A 21790-nucleotide genomic window follows, 5' to 3' on the forward strand; every position below is an offset into this window, starting at 1 on the left:
ATTCCAGGACATTAACAACTCACATTCAGTACCAATACCACTGATTCGTACTGAGTGTACTGTCCTGCATTATGGTGTAAAATGTTCCCAAAATGTCCTCCTGTCATTCTGGGTAGTTTTCCACCTGTGAATTTCTTTAAACTGTCTAATTCCCGTGCAGGGGCGCTAAAATGGACAGTTGCACTAGATTTATCTGCACAGTGTTTATGATCAAACCATTTTCCAATTTTACATTTCAGTTTAGTTCATCAAGCATGTGAGGAAGAGGAAGAGATACTTGACCAAAGCAAAATGGAAAAACACAACTGGGACACCTATCTTAATACATTGCCCACCTATTTAATTGTGTATTTTGCAATAATCGGTTAATTCATATTATCAGTCTGGAAGTAACAGAAGAAATGTGAATGTTATCAAATATGGTCACTTTCCACATGAAAAGTTCTTCAGATTATTTGCTCATTTCACCGCATGACCGAATCTCACCTTGAGGTTGTGCTTGAACAAGCTGCTTTGTGTTTCCTGGTCTCCTGGGAATACGAATCAATGTAAAGTTTCTAGTAATCGATCAAAGCCATCATATTTACCTTGTTTTTTGACAACAGTCGAGTCTTTATTATTTTGTTAGTGGTTCCACTGGAGACACCAGACAACAACAACAGAAACAAGGGCGGAATAGAAACACTAAAAGCACCATAACAAAGAAAACACCCAAAAGTAATCAAATGAAATACAACAGGGTAAAAGGTTTCTCAGTGATGTGTTAAAGTTCAGTGTTGTGAGCTGCAGCCCTTTTACAGCAATGAGTTCTTCATATCGATACAACAAAAATCCATTTCTGGCATACGAGTATTTGACAAACGTCTACGATGCACATTTAAGATCTGCACTGTGAAACTATGATTTAGGTACATAAATCTACAATGCATTTTAGCTTTGAATTATTCCTTCATTTGCTTTAGCTCTGCATCTATTTTCACACTGGTTAGGCAAGTATTGACATATTTGCATATAGTACCTGGTGACGGGCAAAAAAATTGCATCGCATTTACTGAAATTCACATTAATGGAAAAAACTTTTGTTGTTTTAACTGATAACATTAAATGTAATTGAGTTTTTAAAGCATACATTTACCGATATAAGAATACTACATGTTGGTGTTGTTAAATACAAATGTGCATTTAGAAGTGTTCCTTCATTGTAACATTGAACCACTATTAGTGCAAATATCTAAGGATGTGTCCATGCAATATGTAAAACTTGACCCACATTTGAAACTGGATATTGTCAAGGTGTTGAAACTAGAAGCGGAATTTAAATCTGTAATTTCCGCAGTTGTCCACCAGAGGGGTGGAAAGGAGCACCTTGTCTGAGCAGACCCACGCAGTAAGACATAGAGGTGAGGAGAGGGTGTAGAAGGTCATGCTCACAGGAGACAGGAAGTAACTATGTGAACCAAGCGTCACGCTTGGATGTGCTTGGAGGGGGTCCAACACTGGAAATGTATGTGCATGTATGTGTACTGATCATGGTTTTATCAAAGTTTAAATTACATTTACTAGATTGCAATAACACTTTTTTTTCTTTCTTCTTTTTGATGTATACTTATTGTGATCAATGTGCTTATTAGGTGTGACCATATTCAATTGATACAATCATGATGGTCTGCAGAGACCACGTGATTTTTGTACCTAAAAATACAAAGGTATTCATTCGTGCCAATGTGCTCATACTTAGTCAAACATACATGTACACTTGCACACATTCAATAGGTGAAACCCCACACCAGCCACACTGTGCACAGTCAAGTGTTCAGCCCAGGCTGGTGATGTTAGAGCGACCACCGGGAGGTGCTACAATGCGATGGCCAGACCGGCGTGGGATATTGTCATCAATCTGTGCGCCTACAAGGTGAGAAAACAGTGCTATTCATTGCATTCAATTCATATATTTTGGATGATCATTGTATTTCAACTGGGTAAATGGTACTTCTGATACCTGAAAGACTGAAGTTGGAGTGGTGAAGATTGCGTATAGGTGGAGGTTGGTGAGAGGTGGGTGATGTTTTGGCTGACGGAGATGGTGTGATGTATTTGGGAGTGGGAACAACGTCATACACTGGACCATCATATATTCCACGAGTAACACCCTGTTTGGTTCTTACCTTGAGAGAAAACAAACAGACAAAACAAATAAAACGTTATAATCGCTCTTAAGAAATAAATGAAATACATGTTAGAGTCTTGCGACAGGCTCCGATCCAGCCCACCAACCCAGTAAAATGTGAAAATTTCAAAGAATTTCTTTACTAATTTCTTTAGAGCAGCAGACACAACACAACAATGAGACCTGAGCTGAGATATCAGTAATGCTGCCATGAAAGGAAGCTACTGCATTACGAAAATGCAAACTGTCTCAATACCATGTTGTTAGTGCATGTTTGTAAATAAAGGCATAATGCAACAGCTCTAGAAATGTTTTGGGGCATTTCATTGTGTTTTGCTCCAGAAGGTTTCATTAAAATTGGCTTTCTGTTGAGACTGTATACATTTCCGGTTGTAATTGTTTGCTCTTGTGGTGCAGAGTATACCTGATGTAAATATCTTTGTAAATCACTATAAAATTAAAATTAAAATGTTATTATGACACAATTTGACAGGTCCTTTCCACTTCAGATGAAATCCGTCTGTATGTGAGCCCTGAACTTAAATGTGTTTGACACCCCTGGTTGAGAAAGCTCCTTAAACATCTGCACAGTGCTGACGGTGTTTTCTGAGTCTGTGGTGGTGAGCGCTAGCCTGGTGATGTTGTGCGGGTGGAGATGGGCTCTCAGGTTTTGCCAAAGAGGCCCATCCTGACCGATGTCGCTCCTCCTCTTCATGATGTCCTGGCCAACATCAGGAGCTCATTCAGCAAAAGACTTATCCCACCAAGATGCACTACAGAGCACCACAAGCCTTTCTTTGCATCCATATTGTATTAATTTCATGTCAAGTCTTACCTCTCTATACTATACTTACATATTTATCATTTTTGCTTTATTGTGACATACTGTAAATTCCTACTCTTTGGAGCAACATGACAATCTTGAGAATTTCACCCTGGGATTACTGAAGTATTTCTATTCTATTCTATTCTATTGGTGAGAGTGCTTTCACAGCAATCCCGAAATACTTTGTTGTGCATTTCGGTCCCCTGCCTGCCCTGAGCCACATGACTGTAACCATCACAGTCTCGTAAAACACGACACTGGAAGAGATGTGATTCTTTGCTTGAATTGTGATTTTTTTTTTTAAAAGCTACAACTTTAAATATACTCATAACATCTAAACTATATAATCTTACTTTTGGGCAAAGATCAATTGCTTTTTCTTTACAAAAAATGTCATAAGTGTAGTTATATCACGCACAAACACTTATCAAAATGTCAAATGATTCATAAAAAAAGAGTTGCAGCAAATGTTTTAACTATAACCATTCTTTTTGCGACAAATAATAACATCACGTCTTTACATTCTTCAAGTTTGATTGCAATGTGGCAATTATCACAGTCAGACAGGACGTCTTCAGATTATCTCTTGACAGGGAAGTCAGTGTTTTCATCATGTATAGTTTATATGTGTGGAAGGATTTTTTAATGTGAAAGTAGCAAAAGTAACAGCTCAGCTTATCAATATAACGTAGTGTTGAAAGCTCTTTTTTTAAGTCATCTGTATTCTGAAAATATTCTGGGAATGTCAAAGACAATGTCGTTGTTTTTTTTTCTCCTAAAGACAATTAAGTAAAAAATATGCTTATGTTTTGTCAGCCAACTGAAGAAAGAGTGAGAAAACATGGAATAATTGCACAGTCATTACATGAGAATGTATCTTGTAATTATTGAATCTGGTATCATCTACTTATTTTAACATTGTACTGCATTTAACCAAGCAAATGGCCTGGTAATAAATCTGTAAATCAATTAAACCTTTCACAAAGCGTAATGAAACGGAGGTTGCAAATTTGATCATAATCCTTCTTGGAAAAAAAAAAATCAGAAAGAGTAATACCTGGTTCCTGAACTTCACGCGTTGATATGCATAGTCTGGGAAAGGCTTGCGAGGAATAAATCGGCCGGTGCCCTGCTGAGTCTGCAGCTTGCCGTCTTCATAAACTACTCGACCTTGACTCAGCACCAGCACTGGGCCGCCACGGCACTCCAGACCTTCAAAAATGTTGTATTCGGAGGCCTGGAGAGAGCAGAACAGGAGAGAAATGCAAGTCAAAGTTAGGTGGATAAGGAAAATTAAGCAGCATAGCAAAACAGAGTCCTTTCATTTTTTTTTATATCACGCCCCTTTGGAGCACAGAAACCCTCCATTGACTAGACCCACTGTACTGCTTGAGCTATTCTGTTTTATCAAGGGGCTTAATAGATGCAGCAAAATGCAGCATTTGAGAAGATGGGGGATGAATAAACGAAAGGCTTGGGGCATATAGAGAGAGTGTTGGAGTGAATACAGGGGGATGGGTGTAAAGATGGTAGCAGAGAATGGGTGAGGGGTGAAGGGGGATTATAACCCAAAGCTGGCACCAGTCAGGATTAGGTCCTTTGAGAGTGGCAGAACAGACTGAATACATTAACTATTGTCTTTATCATCGGTAACATTTTCCAGTGTTGTGTCACACTGCTCAAGGCTAATTTTAACCTCTGATGTCATTGTTCTGAGGGAAAACCCATCATATTTTATGCAGGATTGAAGGTCTGTTCATTTAAATTGATAAGAATGTAAGTTCTCATTTGCCCAAAGGGGTATCGCGCTGGGCAAGTAACCTCACTTTTAATTGGACTAGTAATGTCTTTTTTTTATGAAGTTGTTATTACTGAGACTTAGAGTATGGAAACAACCTTGTCCTGATCATCACATAGTAAGACATTCTGTAAAAATGTGTTTATTTGTTGCTGTTAATTAAAATTGTCATCTTTGTCTGACATTGAGCAAACATGTTTATAGACCGAATGGCAAATTCACGTGCTATTTACATGGGAAAATCCATTTTCAAGTTATACTGCTAGTTCATATAGTCTATACAGACATTTCTTTTTTGTATGATACATATATGCAGCATTGTTCTCTTTTGATTTCACTGGCAAAATGCAATATGACATACATCTGCAGACACTTAAAGCTCAGGCTTGACTGAATATCACTCCAAGTTGAAAGTAATGTTCAGGTTTTGTGTCACCTCCTGTGATCTCTCACATGGTTTAAATCCTATTTCATACACTGCAGTCTCGTATGAAGCCATATTACGGCATCATTTTCCCCCAAGTGTGTTTCATTGGTTCTACTCCTTCAGATGATTTACAAATCCTCCCCCTTCCTCTCATCATCAATCCCCTCCAAGCTCCTTCTTCTTCATCTCTTTACCGACTGCTGGAGTTTGGCTGTGATGGTCTTGACACTGTCGGGGTCCCAGATTACGATGTCTGCATCAGAGCCCACCGCTATCCGGCCTTTACGTGGGTACAAATTGAAGATTTTAGCAGCATTGGTAGACGTGACTGCAACAAACTGGTTTTCATCCATCTTCCCCATGGCCTTGGAGACAAAGATGTGAATAAAGTACTTAGAAAAACATAGCAAAGGTCAAACAAAAGACAAAAGTACATACATGCACTAGATGCTCACCACAGCCTTGTCCCAGACGAAGCCCATTCTCTCCTCCACTCCATTGGTTCCCTCTGGGATCAGGGTGAAATCATCTTTACCGACTGCTTTCTGAGAAGTGCTGTAAGCACAGTGGGAGCTGCCCACCACCTGGAGGTCACCACTGTATAAGGGCAATAAGGTGAGATGAAGTCATCACAGTCACACTAATGATGCTGTAATTAACCTTTGGGAAGTAGAGGTGTTCTCTGATGGATTGTAAATTGTCTCAAACTATTGAATTTCTCCAATTCAGTCTGCAAAAAAAAAAAAACAGCACGACACAAAGAACGATACTCCTGCAAGTCGCCACCAGGTGTCCTCTTTGAGTGAATGAGTTAAACTACATGTAATATAGAAGCTGGCTGCTGAACAAACCAGAATGATGCAACAGAGCTGCAGAAGCCATCTCCAAAGCTTTAAATCACATGATAGAAAGACACTGATAGATACACTACAATCCCACAGCGCATTTAGCATGACTGATAAAGTGCAATGATTATCATAATTTCAGATGTATGGCGTTTTATTTATTTGTTAATTACAATCATTACTTTTTGATAGTCTGCTTTAGGATCAGCACCCCAATGCCAGCAGAGTACTTATTAGAGTAATAATAGGCCTTGCTGACGACTGGAAGAAAGAGGTTTTCATTCTCTCCATTTGTTCCTGTCTCTGAACAAGAGCCTAAAAATACACCCTGTCTTTTCAGGAGAGGCTCCAACACAACAGCAATATCACTGCACAAGCATGACAGCACTGACCCGCCTTGAGGAGCTAAAGTTGCAGTCGAAGGGCAGGAGAACAAGGGGGGGGTAAGGAATAGGTGGTGGGGAGGAGGAGGAGGAGGAGGAAGAAGAGGAGGAACTTGGTAGCCAAGGCAACAGATGATGAAATTTTCTAGTTCGTGTGCTATTTATGGAATCGAGGACAGTCAAAAGTGTGCATCTGCAGGTTCTATGCATCGTATATGTGTGTGACTATTTGAGTACTTGAAGTGAGACGAGGTGGGTTTGGTTTGAGACGTTTCATTTCTCTCTATGATTTACATGGACTGTCTTTTTCACTTATAGCCATCTGAAATGCTTTCAAAATAATTACCCAGCTTTTTAAATGCGTAATCAAGTCTTCCTTGGCTTCTCTCACCTTCCCTGTCTGCATTCTCATGCACCTTTACCTTCTCCCCATCTGTTCTGCTTTTCGCTGAAGCTGCACTGACATTGTGTATCACAGTAACAGCTGTCTGTGGCAGAGGAAAACAGCTAAAAGATTTAGATTTTTGTAGGTGTGTCCTATCATGTCAGAAAGCTGATTCGCACTACACATTGTGCAGAGGTCACAGCTAAATTAAGCTCATAATTTGTGTTAGCCCTTAGCCTGCTTTAATTAGAAAAGTTTGTTCTGGTGTTGTGGTCGGTTGAAGTCGTTGCTACTTTTCAAATTGTTTTAGGCATTCCAATGTTTTGTTCTAAACCAATCAGAACTTTCAATTCAAAAACAATAGGTGCATTTTAAACATTTAATATAGTTGAAGTGAGTGGGTCTTACCAGGCCAGCAGAGTGTGGAGATGGTCTGGAGTCGTGGGGTCGGGGCTCAAAGGTGGAGAGGTCACATATGCAGCCGCCTTGGCCCAGTTTTTGCTCCAGTAGTGAGAACCATCTGTGGCTAGGCTGGCTGTGATCGGCTCCCCAAAAACCACAGAACCTGGGTGTAAAGATAGTTAAACAGTATATTTAAACCCGAATGATTATTATCCTGATGAGTCAGGAAGTAAGAAAAAGACTTCATAAAATAGAGAGCGCCTGACCTTTCCTCCGGGCCTGAGTGATGGTGTCCGCAGCGCTCTTGCTCATCACCTTAGTGATGTAGACGGGACAGTTTACACGGTTTCCAAGAGTGATGGCTCGGAAAACTGCCTCAGCCTCCACCTGCATGAAAAAGGAAGTGAATATGTTTTAAAATCAGTACAAAACCAGGTGAACTAATAGACACTGAGGATTTTTGAAATTCACCTCCTCGGGTCGACTCAAAGGATGGCCTTCGGGACCGGTAATTCCCATTCCCAGGATTTTTCTTTGTTCCTACAAACACATGTGAAAAACATTTCAGGAGTAGTTTTGTGTTACAGTCACTGTCAGCATAATTTGACAGCTACTTTAGAATTTGCTAAGTGGTACTAAGCGGTAAAATAAAAATGTTGTGCCATTCTAGAAAGCAAGTAGGCTTCAAAACTTAGGATAATAACGCTTGAATCGTAAATCTGGACCAATATTCCTAGAACCCCTGTGTATGAGCTGCTGCTCTCAATAAATATGCTCACCACAACAATATATGCAACACAGAAATACTATAACAAAAAACAGACCTTTTCTTTTACCATGGATTGCAGCAGTTTTTCATCACCCATCTCCCCATCTCCATTACGGTTAGGTTAACAACTATGTCATTATCATTCATCAGCTCCTAAATTATCATTCATTACCCTGATTTATCTACACACACATCGCAGCTTTTTCCATAATTGTGCTTTTAATGGGGACCATCGTCTTCATGACCACAACGAATACTTGTCATCCCTGCTACCGGCGTTATCAGCAACTTCACCCCTACTATCTTAATCACCATTACATCATCATCATTAGTATAATAACTGTCTACAGTAATGGTGGCCCAAGATAAACCTGTCATCCTCAGCAGCAGCAGTAGCAGCAGTATTAATGCTGTCTGTCTCTGTCTCTGTCTCTGTCTCTCTCTCTCTCTCTCTCTTTTTCTCTTTAAGAGCCAAAGAGTTATGTAACAAGTATATCTCTCATCAGTTGCAGTGAAAGTTATATGGCAGTATAAGAGGGAAAGATTGTAGCACTTACCTGAGCTATCAGGTCCCCATTTTCAGCATGAACTAATACCACAGCACCCAGCTGCTTCAGAAAGGAAAAAGCTTCATACAGCTACAGAAGTAAAGGACCACAAAACACAAAAAAAATAACAGATTAAAAATGGATTGAATTTGTTAATTAGCAGAAAAACTGTGTATCTCATAAAAATAGCAAGCATACCTGAGAGTCTGTCATCTGGTACATGTCTCTATAAGCCATGTACACTTGAAAAGAGTTGATACCTGACAACAATAACAACAAAGGCAAATCATAAAGAGTCACCCGACATCAAACAGACATTACATTTAACATGTGAGCCAAGTAATCTGTGATAACACACTACATACAATCTATTGTGTTGCTTCACATAGTGTATTCTTGTATAGCTTTCCCAAAAGATGTTTTTACTCGAGACACATTACAAACAAGAATTACACATTGCCACCATGACAGCAGCATAACGAGAACAATGAGTTTCCCTTGTGCCTTCAATGTAAGAGGATTCAGCACTTTGCCAAATTGTGTCTTAATCTGCCTCTATTGTTTATGTGAAATGTGTCCAAAGTAGGGATTGACAAAAGAATTACTGTGATGACCACATGTAAGCAACATTATGGAACAGCTAAACACACTGTTGTACCCTTCTCCTGCACCAGCAGCTCCAACTCATCTTTGACCGTCTCATTCCACTGGGGGATGTCCACGTGCAGAGAGTAATCGCAGCATGCCTTTTTATCTGCGGCCTCCTGCCAGCGTTCAAACGCCTCAAGGAGACTGTCTTCAGGCTGAGGAGTCACGTGATCAACTGAAGGTGGAAAGTATCAAAGGTTAGCAGTACGTACATTATCTCAAAAAAAACGGACACTATCATGCTATCTCCTTTACTGTAGAAACGTGCTGCCTTTTTCGAGGCATTCATACTCACTGATCATGGTGGTGCCTCCAGCCAGTGCAGCTTTGGTGCCCTGTAGGAAATCATCAACAGGCTGTGTGCCCAGGAAGGGCTTCATCAGACAGGTGTTGACATCTATTCCCCCTGGTATTATCATACGTCCATTGGCCTCAATCACCTTGACGCCCCCTGGGACAGCCAGATTCTCCCCCACTTGCCTGACGAAACATAAGGATGGGTTGTACAGGAAAAAAACAAGGGTGTAGGTAAAAAGGTTTTGTGAAGGTGGAGGATAGAAAGTGAAATTATAATTAAGTGCAGATTGCTTGCTAAAAATACAACTATAATAACATTGCAATTCATGCTACAATACATTTTAATAATGCCCTGAAATACGCACTTGATAAGCCCATCCTCAATATAGACATCTGCAAAAAAGGACAGGTCATCGTTGACCACTCGCCCTCCTTTGATCAGCAGCCTGTCACTCTGTAGGGGAGAAATACAGAAAGAGGGAGGAGGGGGGGAGCGGGAGAGGAAGAGGATGAGTTGCCATTTTGATATACGCTCCGATTGCACAATCAGTTATATAATCTGTGACCTTTTAACAAAATTGACACAGTGGACGATGGACAAAAAATCTGAGTCACGCAAGTGCTTTGTATGGCTGGAGTCTCTGAAAAGTTAATATGGCTCCTCTTTCATCCTCTTTCACCTGCTTGTGTCCATCTACTGAATATGTAGAAGCACAGTGCTGAAACAAGCATGTTTTTTGTCTTACTACTGTCTATCCACACCCTCTTTCAACACCCAGAGTGCCTGGCAACACTATCAGGAAGATGCTACATCGCCATAGCAACCGGTGATCATGCTTGGTACCACTTGACGACAGCTGACAGGCTGCAGAACCATCAGCATCTTTAGCCAATGAAGACGCTCACAAAATGGGGAAAATGTGCAGACCGTTTTATGCTGCATCACTTTTGTTCTCATCAGAATAAAGCTTAGTTCTCTTCACCGAAGTTCATTGATTAATTCAAATAAGAGCCAATAAATAGACTATAAAACACACATTTACAACAGCACTGCAAATGATCCATTCCCACACGCCAGTGTTTGTGTTTGTCTTTAGTACGACTCCTGATTCCACAGTCACCTCAGATCACTTAATCCCTCTGACATGAGATTACACAATCCAAACCGGAGAAGGAGCCCCCACGCTACACTCACACCGATGAAAGTAGTCATCTTGGGTTTGCAGTTTCACAGAGAAGCAACATGAGAAGACCGTGCGCTGTCTGTGGATCACTAAGAATTTAATCCCTTTTCTGTTGGCATTTGCTGCATAGATTTGCATACAACGGTGCTCCTCCGGTTGTCCGCCGCTGACCAGGCCGGGTCTCTTACCCTCAGGTGGGGGATGCTGTTCCTCCCCTGGTACCCGGTCCCGGACATACACTCTTTATTTGAAGAGTTTCGCGCCTTCGGCTGCGCTTTGCGCCCCTTTTGTTGTGCCCTGATACAAGTTTTATTTTTATTGTTTCTATGTGTGAAGCAGCCGGAGCGATGAATCCGCCGCCGTGCGGCCGCGTCGGGTTGCGTGCGGCGCGCTCAGCCTCAGACAGGTGACGGTCCTGTGCATGCGCGCCTGCTGCCAAAGCGAGCGTCCACCCAGTGGCGTTCACAGATTTAAAAAAAAGAAAGATAATGTAGCTATGTGGAGACAAGAGCGCCCTCACACCACCGACATGTATACACAAATAACTCACGTGAGCTCAGGCACAATACAGCGAGGCGGCGGCGCTGTGTGTCGCTGTCCACTTCAGCACCACAGACCTGCAACTCTCCCTGCCTCATCGCAATCTTCTACATGGGTTTTTAAGAGCCATGCAAATGCCAGCCAAAACAACTAAACTGCAATGCAGCACAAAAGTTCATAATTCATGCAGACTGACATGTAATAGCTCCTGATGTTGTGGTATAAAAGGGGTTACAGCTCCGGCAAAAGCCAAACACCTCTTTTCCAACAAATGATGAATTATTGAAGCACTACTTTAAACAGGTGAAAATAATTGGTTCATTATGTTACACTAAGTCAGCAAATGATCCACAGCGCGTTGCTCTTACCTCTCCATTTGGGCTTTCATCCCCTGGTGAAAATCGGACTTGGACTCCAGGTCGAGCATCGCCTCTGTCTCCGGGAGAGGAGGTCTGTGAGCCCTCACGAGCATCACCGGGTGTCTTACCGACAGTGTCCCCGGTGTCCAGGAGCCTCTCCCGGCTCCCGCTTCTCGGGGTGCGGCTCCCTTTCCTCCCCACCGCGTAGTTGTCGAAGTCTATGGTCTTGCTGTCAAACGCCCCCTCCACGGAGCTGAACATGCCGAAGCTTTTCCGCTGGTTCTGCCCGGTGGTGATCGGTCCGGCCAGGTAGACCGGCAGCTCATCCTCTCGGTTCCATTGCCTCCTGCAGTCAGACATTGTAGCTCTCACGGAAGAAGCAGACTTATGGTCCTCTAGTCTGGAAATGATGAAGACAGCTTTGCCTGTTCTGCGTGTAACCGGGTCACGGTCCCGCCTCTCCAGGCAAGCGCACTCACTCGATGCTTTGGGCTGTGACAAGCTGCCAGAATATCCCCAATTCAAACCTACACTAGATGCAGTGATGTGGAATTTGTGGGTGTGTCAGGGTGAAGTACTTGTGAAGTGAAATATTTTTTCTGTATATAATCAGTACACTTATAATAATGATATAACTCCCAGCCTCTTTGTGCGTCCCTTTGTCTCTCTCCCACTTGACTCCTGATGTGGGGGCTGTGCGCGACGAGGTCACACCAGCTGCGGATTACAACAGCATGTGTCATATTTTAACCCACATCTGGGGAGACACACAAATCGCCCATGCGCCTTCATGTTTTGCTGTGCTTGAGACACAGACTTTGTTAATGCAAGCCACTGGGCTTGAATGGGCTATCAGGTAAAGCTCCAGAGCCCTGAAAGTGCTTTTATTGCCACTGGCCTCAAAACAGTGAGCAACCCTTAAACAAGAAGACATGTTTAGTGATGTGCTGAGGGCAAATCCTGATTTATCCTGTCTGGCATGGAGATATTGTCTTCCTGTGTCTTTTGAGGATTCATTGGAACAGTGAATGGGAAAGGAGGTGAACGCTGCTGTTGTTTAGGTGGGAGGTGGACAGCTCCCAGATAATATAAAAAACCAATAATGATATTATTATTATTATTATTATTGTTATCATCATTATCATTATTATTATCTTCAATATAAATATGTTGACACTTTTGAGTCAAGTCAAGTGTGTATCTTTCTTTTGGTGGTGTCTTATTCTCTCACTGCTGCCTCACTGGTCAGTTCTGTTGTCGCCTGGTGCCATATGGAAGAGGGCCACATTAAGCGCAGGCCTACATACCATTTGACCTGGAACCTTATAATCTACTTAAATAGAGAGACTATTCTTTAGTTGCCTTCAAAGTACCAACACTTAACACCAGTAAATTCCAATGTTAAGCTCTGTTTTAATGTCTTTTCAATTTGAGAAAAACGTGGATCCTAATGAGGTTTTAATAAAAAAAACAACAGGTTAGAAATTAAAAAAAATAAAAAAGTCACACAGATCCGCAGAGCCAGTGCCAACCAATCAGATACGTTGACGTTTTGACGGACATGCGTTTCTCCCTATGGAGGAGAGTTTATTTTAAGGAGGCGGGCGTTGAAGTTGTGGTGTTGTTTACAGAGCAGTATTTGACGGCAGCAAGTGTGCGTCTCTGGTTTCTATGAGCTGAGTTCGAGAAAACTTCGCCATGGGAAACACACACAACTTTTAAACTCAGGATATTGTCCTGAAAGAAACGCGTATGCGTCATTAGTAAGTTCTGTTTCTTTCTTTTTTGCTGTTTTTAGTCCTGTCGCAGAGAAAGTGTTCCTAAAGTTCAGAATTCATGTGCAGAGTGAGTCCGCGTGGGCACGAGGAGATAACTATAAAACTCTTTTGATCAAGTGTGAAAGTGATAAAATACTCTGTATTTCCCTTTATTCTCTAAGAATAAATATCTGCTTAGTTTAATTACATGACTGCAACTAAATCAATAGTTATTGTTCTATTTCTTTTTCTTTTTTTTTACACTATTAACTAACTTTGTGAGGACCGTGTATTTTCTAACCTGTCAAAACTTCGTTTTTCAAATGAGATTTAAATGAAGTATATGGAGGATACTTCAGATTTACCTCACATAATCGTATTGCCCCCACTTAGCCTATGACTCACTATAGGAAACTGTTGACATAATAAATTACTCTCACACTTCGTTTTTTTGTTTTTTTTGTTTCAGGAAAGATGGAGAAGAATTTCCCATCAACACCCAAAGCTTTCAACACCCAAGGGTCGTGCCCTGTCCCAGACAGACCCTCATGTCCCTTCCCTGCACAGAGTCCTTCATCACCTGTCTCTAAAGACCTCCCCGCTGCTACTTCTCAGCACAACAAATCACCACCCATTTCAGAAACTAAAAGATTATCTACTTCTCCTCCACCAACCATGCATACCGCCTCTAAACAGATGCAATCTTCTCCTGAAGATGGATCAAAGCCCTCATCCCCCACTGTGTCCCCGAAACCTACTTGCAAAACCGTTCCAAATAAACCCCCCTTGCCTGCTTCCCTGAACCCATCTACTGCACAAACCTCCAAAATGTCTTCCTCCTCCAAAGTCATCTCTGCTTTGTCTGCATCAACCACCTCAGCCAGCAGCACAACAGATTCCTCTCCTTCATCCACTACGGCCTCCACACCTGCAACCTCCACCCCCTCAAAGCGCACCTTTGTTTCCATGGCCAAGCGTGTAATAATGCAGGAGAGACTTCGAAAAGCTGAGGAGGAAGATGCTAAAGATGATGATGGTAAGGATTTCCTTAACATTAGTCTGGTTGAATCATTCATTGTAAGTAAGCAAATCACAGACCGCACTCTCACATGCTGTGTTGTGGTGATAATCCTTGTGCTATGTTTAAGAGCATCTTTTCATGAACACTGCTTGTGGCCGGAGTGGAGAATCACTTCAGATGGCTTTGTTCAAACATTAAAGCTTGTGTTAGTGCGCTAACGTCAGTTGCACTTTAATCAATCAGTGTCAAAAATGTTAATATGACTGGAATTTACGACATGAATCGCTTGGATGCTGTTTCATGTTCACATGATTCAGTTTCACATTAGGATCCAAGCTGACTGGCAGGTGAAGAGAAGTCGACAAGCAGACAAACAGCTTCTCACCTGCTTGTCTTCTGTTGATTTACTACAAGACAAATCTTTTCCACAAGTCTGTCTCTTTGGTCCACACTGAAATATATAATCAGTTATGAGAAATTAAAACAAGAAACATTATCATTTATTATAGTTTCTACCTAAATGCAATAGCATTACTTTTTCAATCTATTAGACATATCTGAGTAGCAGGTGGTCAATGGTGGTGAGATTTTAAAGTTTTAAAATAGTTTGTTCCAGCTCCAAAGGAATTGATAAAAGATTGGTAGACACATGTTACTTGAACATTTATTTATGTCTAAATAAATGCATGCTAACAGCTCTTTAGCAGGCACTCAGCATGGCTGCTAAACAGCATGTTGACATACATGATACAGGCTCATGCTCCTGACAAATGTGAACACACTGACTTAAGCATTATAGATACATTGAAATGTCTAAGGAGTCATTTAAACACTGACACGTTTCCTCAAGAATTTATTTCAGAGCTGCTGAAAGTGAATCCGACATGCTCGGTTTACCAGTAAGAGATTATGTTGTGCATGAGAAAGTGTGACATTTAAAAGAGGGGCTATATGTGAAAAGGGTGAACCCCTTTGCTTAAAGGACACTGGGGGGGGGGGGGGGGGGGGGGGGGGCAGTGGCAGTTATGAAACATCATGCAATCTACATGTCTGGGTTCAATATGGGAGCTGGGTATGGTGTTTCTGGGGCCCCGGGGTCTTGTCACTGGATATCTTCAAACGCAGACAAATGCAGACGTGTTTTAAAGGCACACACTCCCACATCTACACCACCTTTGACTTCTTGTTGTGCTCAAGTTACAAGATGTGTGTCAGATGGGATTTAATCATTGTTGGCTGTGAACACGGTATGTGTGAGACTCAGCTTTTGGTCACATTGTCCCTCTGAAGTAAAACTGTTACAGATTGTGATTATATGTGTTATATGTATCTTAAGTGAATCTTCTGTGGCCTCATATCTTCCAGATGAAGAACCAGAGGAGGATTTATCTTTTGAGCAGATGGAGGAGAAGGCCAAAAGTGGTGATGCCAGGGCTCAGACCCGGGTGAGGAAAAGCGAATGCACATGCTGCCACAGGACATTGTTTTCTGTCCTGCTGGGTTCTCGCTCAGTCTGGGTGTGAGCGTGTCTATTTTTGGACCTTTGGAAGATGATTCCAAAACTTTATGTGGAATGCACCAATATTCAGTATCCCTATAAATCATTAAGAAGACTGTTACAGTGCGTGCATTGCAGCACATGCTGAATTTGCAAATAAGAAAGAAATAATCAGGATTATCCCCTCATGCAAATTTAAGGAAGGATGAACCTTAAGACCGCATATTTAAGGCCCACAAGCCCTGAAAGGGTAAATTCCTAGGAGAGCACATAGTATGCCCATCATATAGAACTTGTGTGTATGTATTTGGGGAAACATGTCAAAACACGTGACCACATCAGTCCAGCCTTGGTTGTGATGTAAATGTTGAGCTTAATGGGTCAGATCCTTAAGGGACAAGCTGTACCTTGTCACAGATTTGTAATGTTTGCATGTCTGTATGTTTTTATATGATTGCAGTTGATTTTATTTTCTATTTCTAATCTACTATATTAATTATTATATATCCCTGTAAGTTAGATATTCCAGCTCAATTTAAAATGTTTGCTATAAAAGCATGTTTATGAAATTACACACAGACATGACTAATGCAGCTGCAGTTTAAATGAAAACTCATCAACTAGAAAGGGATACGTGATAAAACAGCATGGGAGGAAAGTTATGAAAAGACAGTTAATATTAGAAAACAGTCACTTGATATGCCACTGAGGCCCCTGCTGCTCCTATTAGTGAGCAATGGCAGACACGCCAAGTGCCCAATACACAAGGAATTATGGGCACTATAGTCCTCTGCTGTGAATCAGTTACTATGAACTGTGATGAGAATTATCCCAAAAAAAGGGGAAGGCTACAAAATGACTTAAAATCAACCATTAAATTCTGAACCAATCGACTTTTGAAATTTTCCAGGCAATGTCACTTTGCACATTTTGTGCTGTAAAATAAAGACTTGCAGGAGAAATGTTTTGATGGGATTTGATCCAGATGGCACAAGCTTATTTATTGTATTCTCTTTCACTTCTGTTCTGCGTCTTTCAGCTGGGTCAGCACTACTTGATCCTTGCTGAAGAAAAGGACAGTGATTTAAATAGCAGCCTGGCTGTTAATTGGTTCATTAAAGCAGCTAAACAGGGGAGGAAGAGTGCAGCGAGAGCACTGCAGCGCTGTTGGATCCAGGGAAAAGGTTATTGCATCAGAATATATTTTGTGCATTGGGAGTATGCTTGTTTCTGTCTTTGTAGTTCGATGACAGATTCTCATCCAACCTTAGGAATCACTCCAGAGAATGAAGCTGACGTACGCAAGTTATCAACAGAGAGCAAGTTTGAATTGGCCGTGCGCAAAGCGGCTATGATGATGTACTGGAAACTCAATCCGGACAGGAAGAAGAAGGTGGCAATGTCTGAGATGCTAGAAAATGTCAGCCAGGTCAATGCAGTGCCAGGTAGGAGGTATACACACAATCACTGATATGACGGCAAACATGCCATAAATACTACAAGGTTTTTTGCATAGTGACAACAATCCTGTCTGGTGTAGCACAGGCTACCATGAATATTCTAGAATGCTATCATATAATAGATGTGGCTTTATTTAAAAACATTACGTATCTGCCTTCAGCTGTCACAGCACCCAGTGTCACATTTCATACAGGCATCTGTACCTCACGAGTGCCGTGGTCACTTCTCACCAACAGATGGTGCTGCTAACAGGATTCCTGGCCCTACATCAGGCCAGACACATAAAGTGCTGAGGAGCATGGTCAGGAATGACTGTAGGTATCCAGAAAGAGTGAAAAGGAGTTGAACAAAAATTAAGTTTTGCTGTGTTCTTGTGTATAATTGACTGCTTTATGTCTTCTCAGCCAAGCAGATGGTGGATCTGGATGATTTCGTGGAGATGACCAAAAAATATGCAGAAGGTATTGTCCCCTCAGGACCCCAAAAAACCAGTCAAGCTTCGGATAAAAAGGAGAGCCCTGCACCAGCTGTTGGGGAGGTGAAAACGAGAGCTATCTAAAAGAAAAACTAGAATAATATCAAAGCAGTTGAAGTTACATTTGTGTAACTTTTGCTTTGTGCCACAGCGCAAGACTGAACTAGTTCCGTCAGGATGTAAAAAGCCTCACAGAAGTTCCTGGAGTGGAATGATGCTCCACACCAAGCAGACCGGTGCCATTCAAAGGGCCATGGACATGAAATCACGACTAATGGTATTTATTACATTTTCGTTTCTGTCTTTTCCCAGTGCTGTTCTATTTTTCACTCAATGCATTCTCCATCTTCTGCATTGTTTTTCAATAATTTCAGGTCGTCTTATTTTACGTCTGTCTGTATTCCAGACGCTGCAGTATCCACTGCATGCAGCTGTTGAGATGAAGGAGCACCTTGTCGACTGGGCGTCACGAGCTGGCGTCCAGTGGCTGAGCACCGTCATCCCCACGCAGCACGTCAATGCACTCATTTTCTTCTTCATCATCAGCAACCTGACAGTCGACCTGTTTGCTTTTGTCATCCCGCTGCTTGTTTTTTACCTGTCCTTCATATCCATGATCATCTGTACTCTGCGAGTTTTTCAGAGCAGCAAGGTGGGTGCTTCCTGTGTGGCAAACGCAGCATTGAAATATTTTGGCTTTATAGTTATTGGTTTTACTCTTGTAAAACATGTATTGCCAAATATTAGAATTAACAAAAAATATCAACAGTATTTGGGATGATAACAGCACATATACAAGATTAGTTGTTGTTACAAATGTAACAGTTTTTCATCATAAGACTTGCTTGTTGCTTTAACAAACTATATTCAGTTTTATTTGTTTTGTTTTTTTTCCAGACTTGGGAGAACTTCAGGGCCCTCACCTCTCTGTTAACCCGTTTTGAACCGGGTCTTGATGTGGAGCAAGCAGAAACAAACTTCGGCTGGAACAACCTGGAACCTTACCTGTACTTTATTGTTTCTGTTTTCTTTGTTATTTTCTCCTTCCCTGTCGCCGACAAGCGTTGGATCCCGTGTTCTGAGCTTTCCACCGTGGCTGTCTTCTTTACCGCTGTCAGCTACCACAGCCTCAGTCCGACTGCAGCAACATATGCTCGCCAGGCAATGGTCATAGAGGTCAGAAACATGAGTGATTAGAAGTTCTACATTTATCATGTTTCATATTAGACAACTGTTTATCCTCATACTTTACAGGGAGCAAATTGTTTTCATTCAGTTCAAGTGTTTTAAACCTAAAAAGACCACTTAGCTGTTCGTCTCGTTTCTTGGAAATACTTCATTTAAAATGTTTTATAGGAAATCATTTAACCTTGAACTGTAAATGATTATATGGACACACATATACAGTTTTTGGTAACTCGAGAATGGAAAGTTACTTAATGTTTATGTTGTTTCAATCCAGGTAGCATCATCACTGTGCTGCCTGACCCAGTTCCTCCCAGAAAACATGACCATAGTTCGTTTTCTGGGACGCACCTTCACCACGCTGCCACTCGGGGAGTCAGTGGTGCTTAAACTCAGCCTCCCCTGCCTGCTGTATGTTTACCTGTTCTACCTCTTCTTCAGGTGAGCCTGCTTACCAATAATACGATGATTCTCTCATCACCCTGTTGATGGAATCTGAATTAATCCCAGATTTGATTGTATTAACTTGTTTTTCTAACTCTCCTTTCAGCATGGCGAGGATGCGTGGTTTTCGTGGGACGTACTGTTTCCTGGTCCCGTACCTGGTGTGCTTCATGTGGTGTGAGTTCTCGGTAGTGCTCCTGCAGAGTTCATCAGCTGTGGGTCTCATGCGCACTTGCGTAGCCTACTTTCTCTTCTTGTTTGCATTGCCTGTTTTGGCGTTTGGGCTTGCCACCATGCTCTTCATCCAAATCGTCAAGTGGTTCCTTGAGCTGGAACTGACGAAGGTGATTGTGACGCTGGTAGTGTGTGCCATTCCTGTCACCCTGCGACTGTGGACACGTTTCAGCATGTCTATTCTGGATGTCTTCCGCTCATTGACACACCGGGGCCCAGTCAAGCTCATCTTACTGTGTATCTCCATGGTAATCCTGTTATTCTCAATTTACGTGTACCACGCAGAGGGGCAGAAAGTGTACAACTCCACCCTGACATGGAGTCAGTACAGCCAGGCTTGTGGTCCACCTGCTTGGGAATCCAAAGGCATGGCCCAGACACAAATCTTCTGCAGCCACTTGCATGGACACAGAGTCACCTGGGCTGGGCGCTTCAAGCATGTCCGTGTGGCCGAGACAGAGAACGGGGCGCAGTCTGTCATCAACATGTTGCCGGTGTTCATGGGGGACTGGCTGCGCTGCTTGTATGGGGAGAAATATCCCAAATGTGAGCCGAGGAATACTACAATGGCAAACCTTACAGCAGTAGATGTCACTTCCAGTTCAGCATCTGCAACTGTTTCAGTTCCTGTGCTGCTTCAAATGCAAGAAGAGGAAGAGTTGTGTCAGATCAAGGCTCTGGCCAAACACACCTGCCATGTCAAACGCTTCGACAGCTTCCGATTTGAGGTGACAGTGGGAATGATCCGGGAAGGAAGTGCAGAGGATGCAGCCAGGGATATAATCCTGATAGCCAGCCATGAGTTCAGACAAGTGCTGTTTAATCTGAGCCCTGGTCATATGGTGGAGTTCAGCACCAAGTTGGAAGGCCGCCTTGGAGCCAGAACTCCGGCCTTTGAGTTGAAGGCTATCCACTGTCTGGACTGTGTGTCTTCAATTCTAACTGGAGGCAGACAAGTAAAGATAGAGAGGGACTGGAGACGCACCACGATGAGAGCTCTCAAGTTTGCATTTGATTTCTTCTTCTCGCCATTCCTGTCAGCAAAGATCACCTAACAGGTAAAACAAGGAAGGAAAGCTGAAGTCATGCACTCACTGGAATCCCTGCAGAACTTTTGAAATTCTTATCACATAACAAATGTGACTTGCAGTTTTGTTTACAATTCCCGCAAAATGAATTGACAGACCCTGTTTATGTACTGACGTTTCAACGTGGTGAGCATCTTTAATATTTTTTTTATGATTTTAATAATACCTGCTGTTGCATGAGCTGCACGTTTTACTCAGTAGCACACTAAGTTTTTTTTTTGTTTTTTTTAAGATTTCGATTGAGTTTGTTTTGGGGTTGGGTTTTGTGTTTATTTTAAATTCCAATATATTTAAGCAAAGCTAATGTCAGTTGATGAGCACTTTTAAACCTTTACAAAAACAGAAGATAGTTATTCTTTGATAGAACAGCCTTATTGCTTTGTATCAGGGACTGATGTGTGTCTAAGAAAAATTTCTATTTTTTCCTATGTTTCATCTCGTGTTCTTAAGACTTAGGGCCTTAAATTATCAGCCAAACTTAACTACAGGATGACTTTTAAATGTCAGCTATCTTAAAGAGACATTGCTAGTCCTCCCACTACCAGATAAGACTGTTGTCATTCCATAGCACTGTCCAGCAGTAGTGAAAACATCTGAACCTGCTCGACTTAAGACCGCCGCTAGATTGCCTTCAAATAACGTAAATAACTATTTATATTTTTGAAACACCCCCTATGCTTTATAAGTCAAAAGAATTAATTACAAGCAAAAGAATTTGGTTTTATCCTTTATGATGCCTTTTTTTCTTTTATATACATATTTAATACTGAAAGTCATTGACATACAAGTATTTATATGTGAACACTTCGTCTGTAAAGTACTGTATTTGAATGATGTTTGCTGATAATGAGTATTTATACTGTGAATGTGAGCACCTTTTTATGAAGCCATGGACTCACTGCGGGTAACTAATATTGTTAAGTGCTTAACTACTGGGGATAAAAGATCCTATGTGAAAAACTGTATTCAGTGTGAAACACAGTCAGTGTTGTGTAGTGCTGGAAAAGGTGGCTAAATAAATGTCAAACAAATGGTATTTAAAAAAAAGA

General features: G+C 41.7%; 2 protein-coding genes across 4 annotated transcripts; one reads left to right on the forward strand and one right to left on the reverse strand.

Annotated features, from left to right (window-relative positions):
• Positions 1-597: 597 nt before the first annotated feature.
• Positions 598-12261, reverse strand: crmp1 (collapsin response mediator protein 1). 3 transcript variants are annotated; one of them, XM_080464551.1, is made up of 14 exons: positions 11588-12261; positions 9861-9949; positions 9494-9678; positions 9209-9373; positions 8749-8810; positions 8560-8640; positions 7705-7773; positions 7500-7620; positions 7240-7396; positions 5674-5815; positions 5413-5583; positions 4051-4230; positions 2000-2165; positions 598-1905 (listed from the first exon to the last, which is right to left on the reverse strand). In XM_080464551.1, exons 1-14 carry the CDS (start codon positions 11936-11938, stop codon positions 1814-1816), a joined length of 2031 nt encoding a protein of 676 aa, XP_080320677.1. In that variant the 5' UTR covers positions 11939-12261; the 3' UTR covers positions 598-1813. The 3 variants fall into 3 exon arrangements, with proteins under 3 accessions (XP_080320677.1, XP_080320679.1, XP_080320678.1); XM_080464553.1 differs by lacking the exon at positions 11588-12261 and adding an exon at positions 10868-11079; XM_080464552.1 differs by having other exon boundaries at positions 604-1905; positions 2000-2071; positions 11588-12082.
• Positions 12262-13215: 954 nt separating this feature from the next.
• On the forward strand, positions 13216-21773 carry wfs1a (Wolfram syndrome 1a (wolframin)). Its single transcript, XM_080463628.1, has 12 exons — positions 13216-13341; positions 13805-14371; positions 15722-15801; positions 16894-17038; positions 17108-17299; positions 17552-17629; positions 17720-17853; positions 17942-18067; positions 18197-18442; positions 18688-18966; positions 19253-19416; positions 19526-21773. The coding sequence occupies exons 2-12, from the start codon at positions 13810-13812 to the stop codon at positions 20706-20708; spliced, it is 3189 nt and encodes a 1062-aa protein (XP_080319754.1). The 5' UTR covers positions 13216-13341; positions 13805-13809; the 3' UTR covers positions 20709-21773.
• Positions 21774-21790: the final 17 nt, after the last annotated feature.

This window comes from Lipophrys pholis (assembly GCF_963383615.2).
Source record: "Lipophrys pholis genome assembly, chromosome: 5".
Taxonomy (NCBI): Eukaryota; Metazoa; Chordata; class Actinopteri; order Blenniiformes; family Blenniidae; genus Lipophrys; species Lipophrys pholis.

What these genes read in the sequence shown, in the direction of transcription:
- crmp1 (XM_080464551.1), bottom strand. Translation starts at nt 11,938, where the DNA reads ATGTCTGACTGCAGGAGGCAATGGAACCGAGAGGATGAGCTGCCGGTC. An exon ending in TGGAGGCACCACCATGATCA is followed by an intron (nt 9,374 to 9,493) that starts GTGAGTATGAAT and finishes TTCCACCTTCAG; the next exon opens with TTGATCACGTGACTCCTCAG. An exon ending in CACTCAGGCCCGGAGGAAAG is followed by an intron (nt 7,397 to 7,499) that starts GTCAGGCGCTCT and finishes CTTTACACCCAG; the next exon opens with GTTCTGTGGTTTTTGGGGAG.
- wfs1a (XM_080463628.1), top strand. Translation starts at nt 13,810, where the DNA reads ATGGAGAAGAATTTCCCATCAACACCCAAAGCTTTCAACACCCAAGGG. An exon ending in CTGTTGGATCCAGGGAAAAG is followed by an intron (nt 17,039 to 17,107) that starts GTTATTGCATCA and finishes GTTCGATGACAG; the next exon opens with ATTCTCATCCAACCTTAGGA. An exon ending in ACATGAAATCACGACTAATG is followed by an intron (nt 18,068 to 18,196) that starts GTATTTATTACA and finishes TCTGTATTCCAG; the next exon opens with ACGCTGCAGTATCCACTGCA.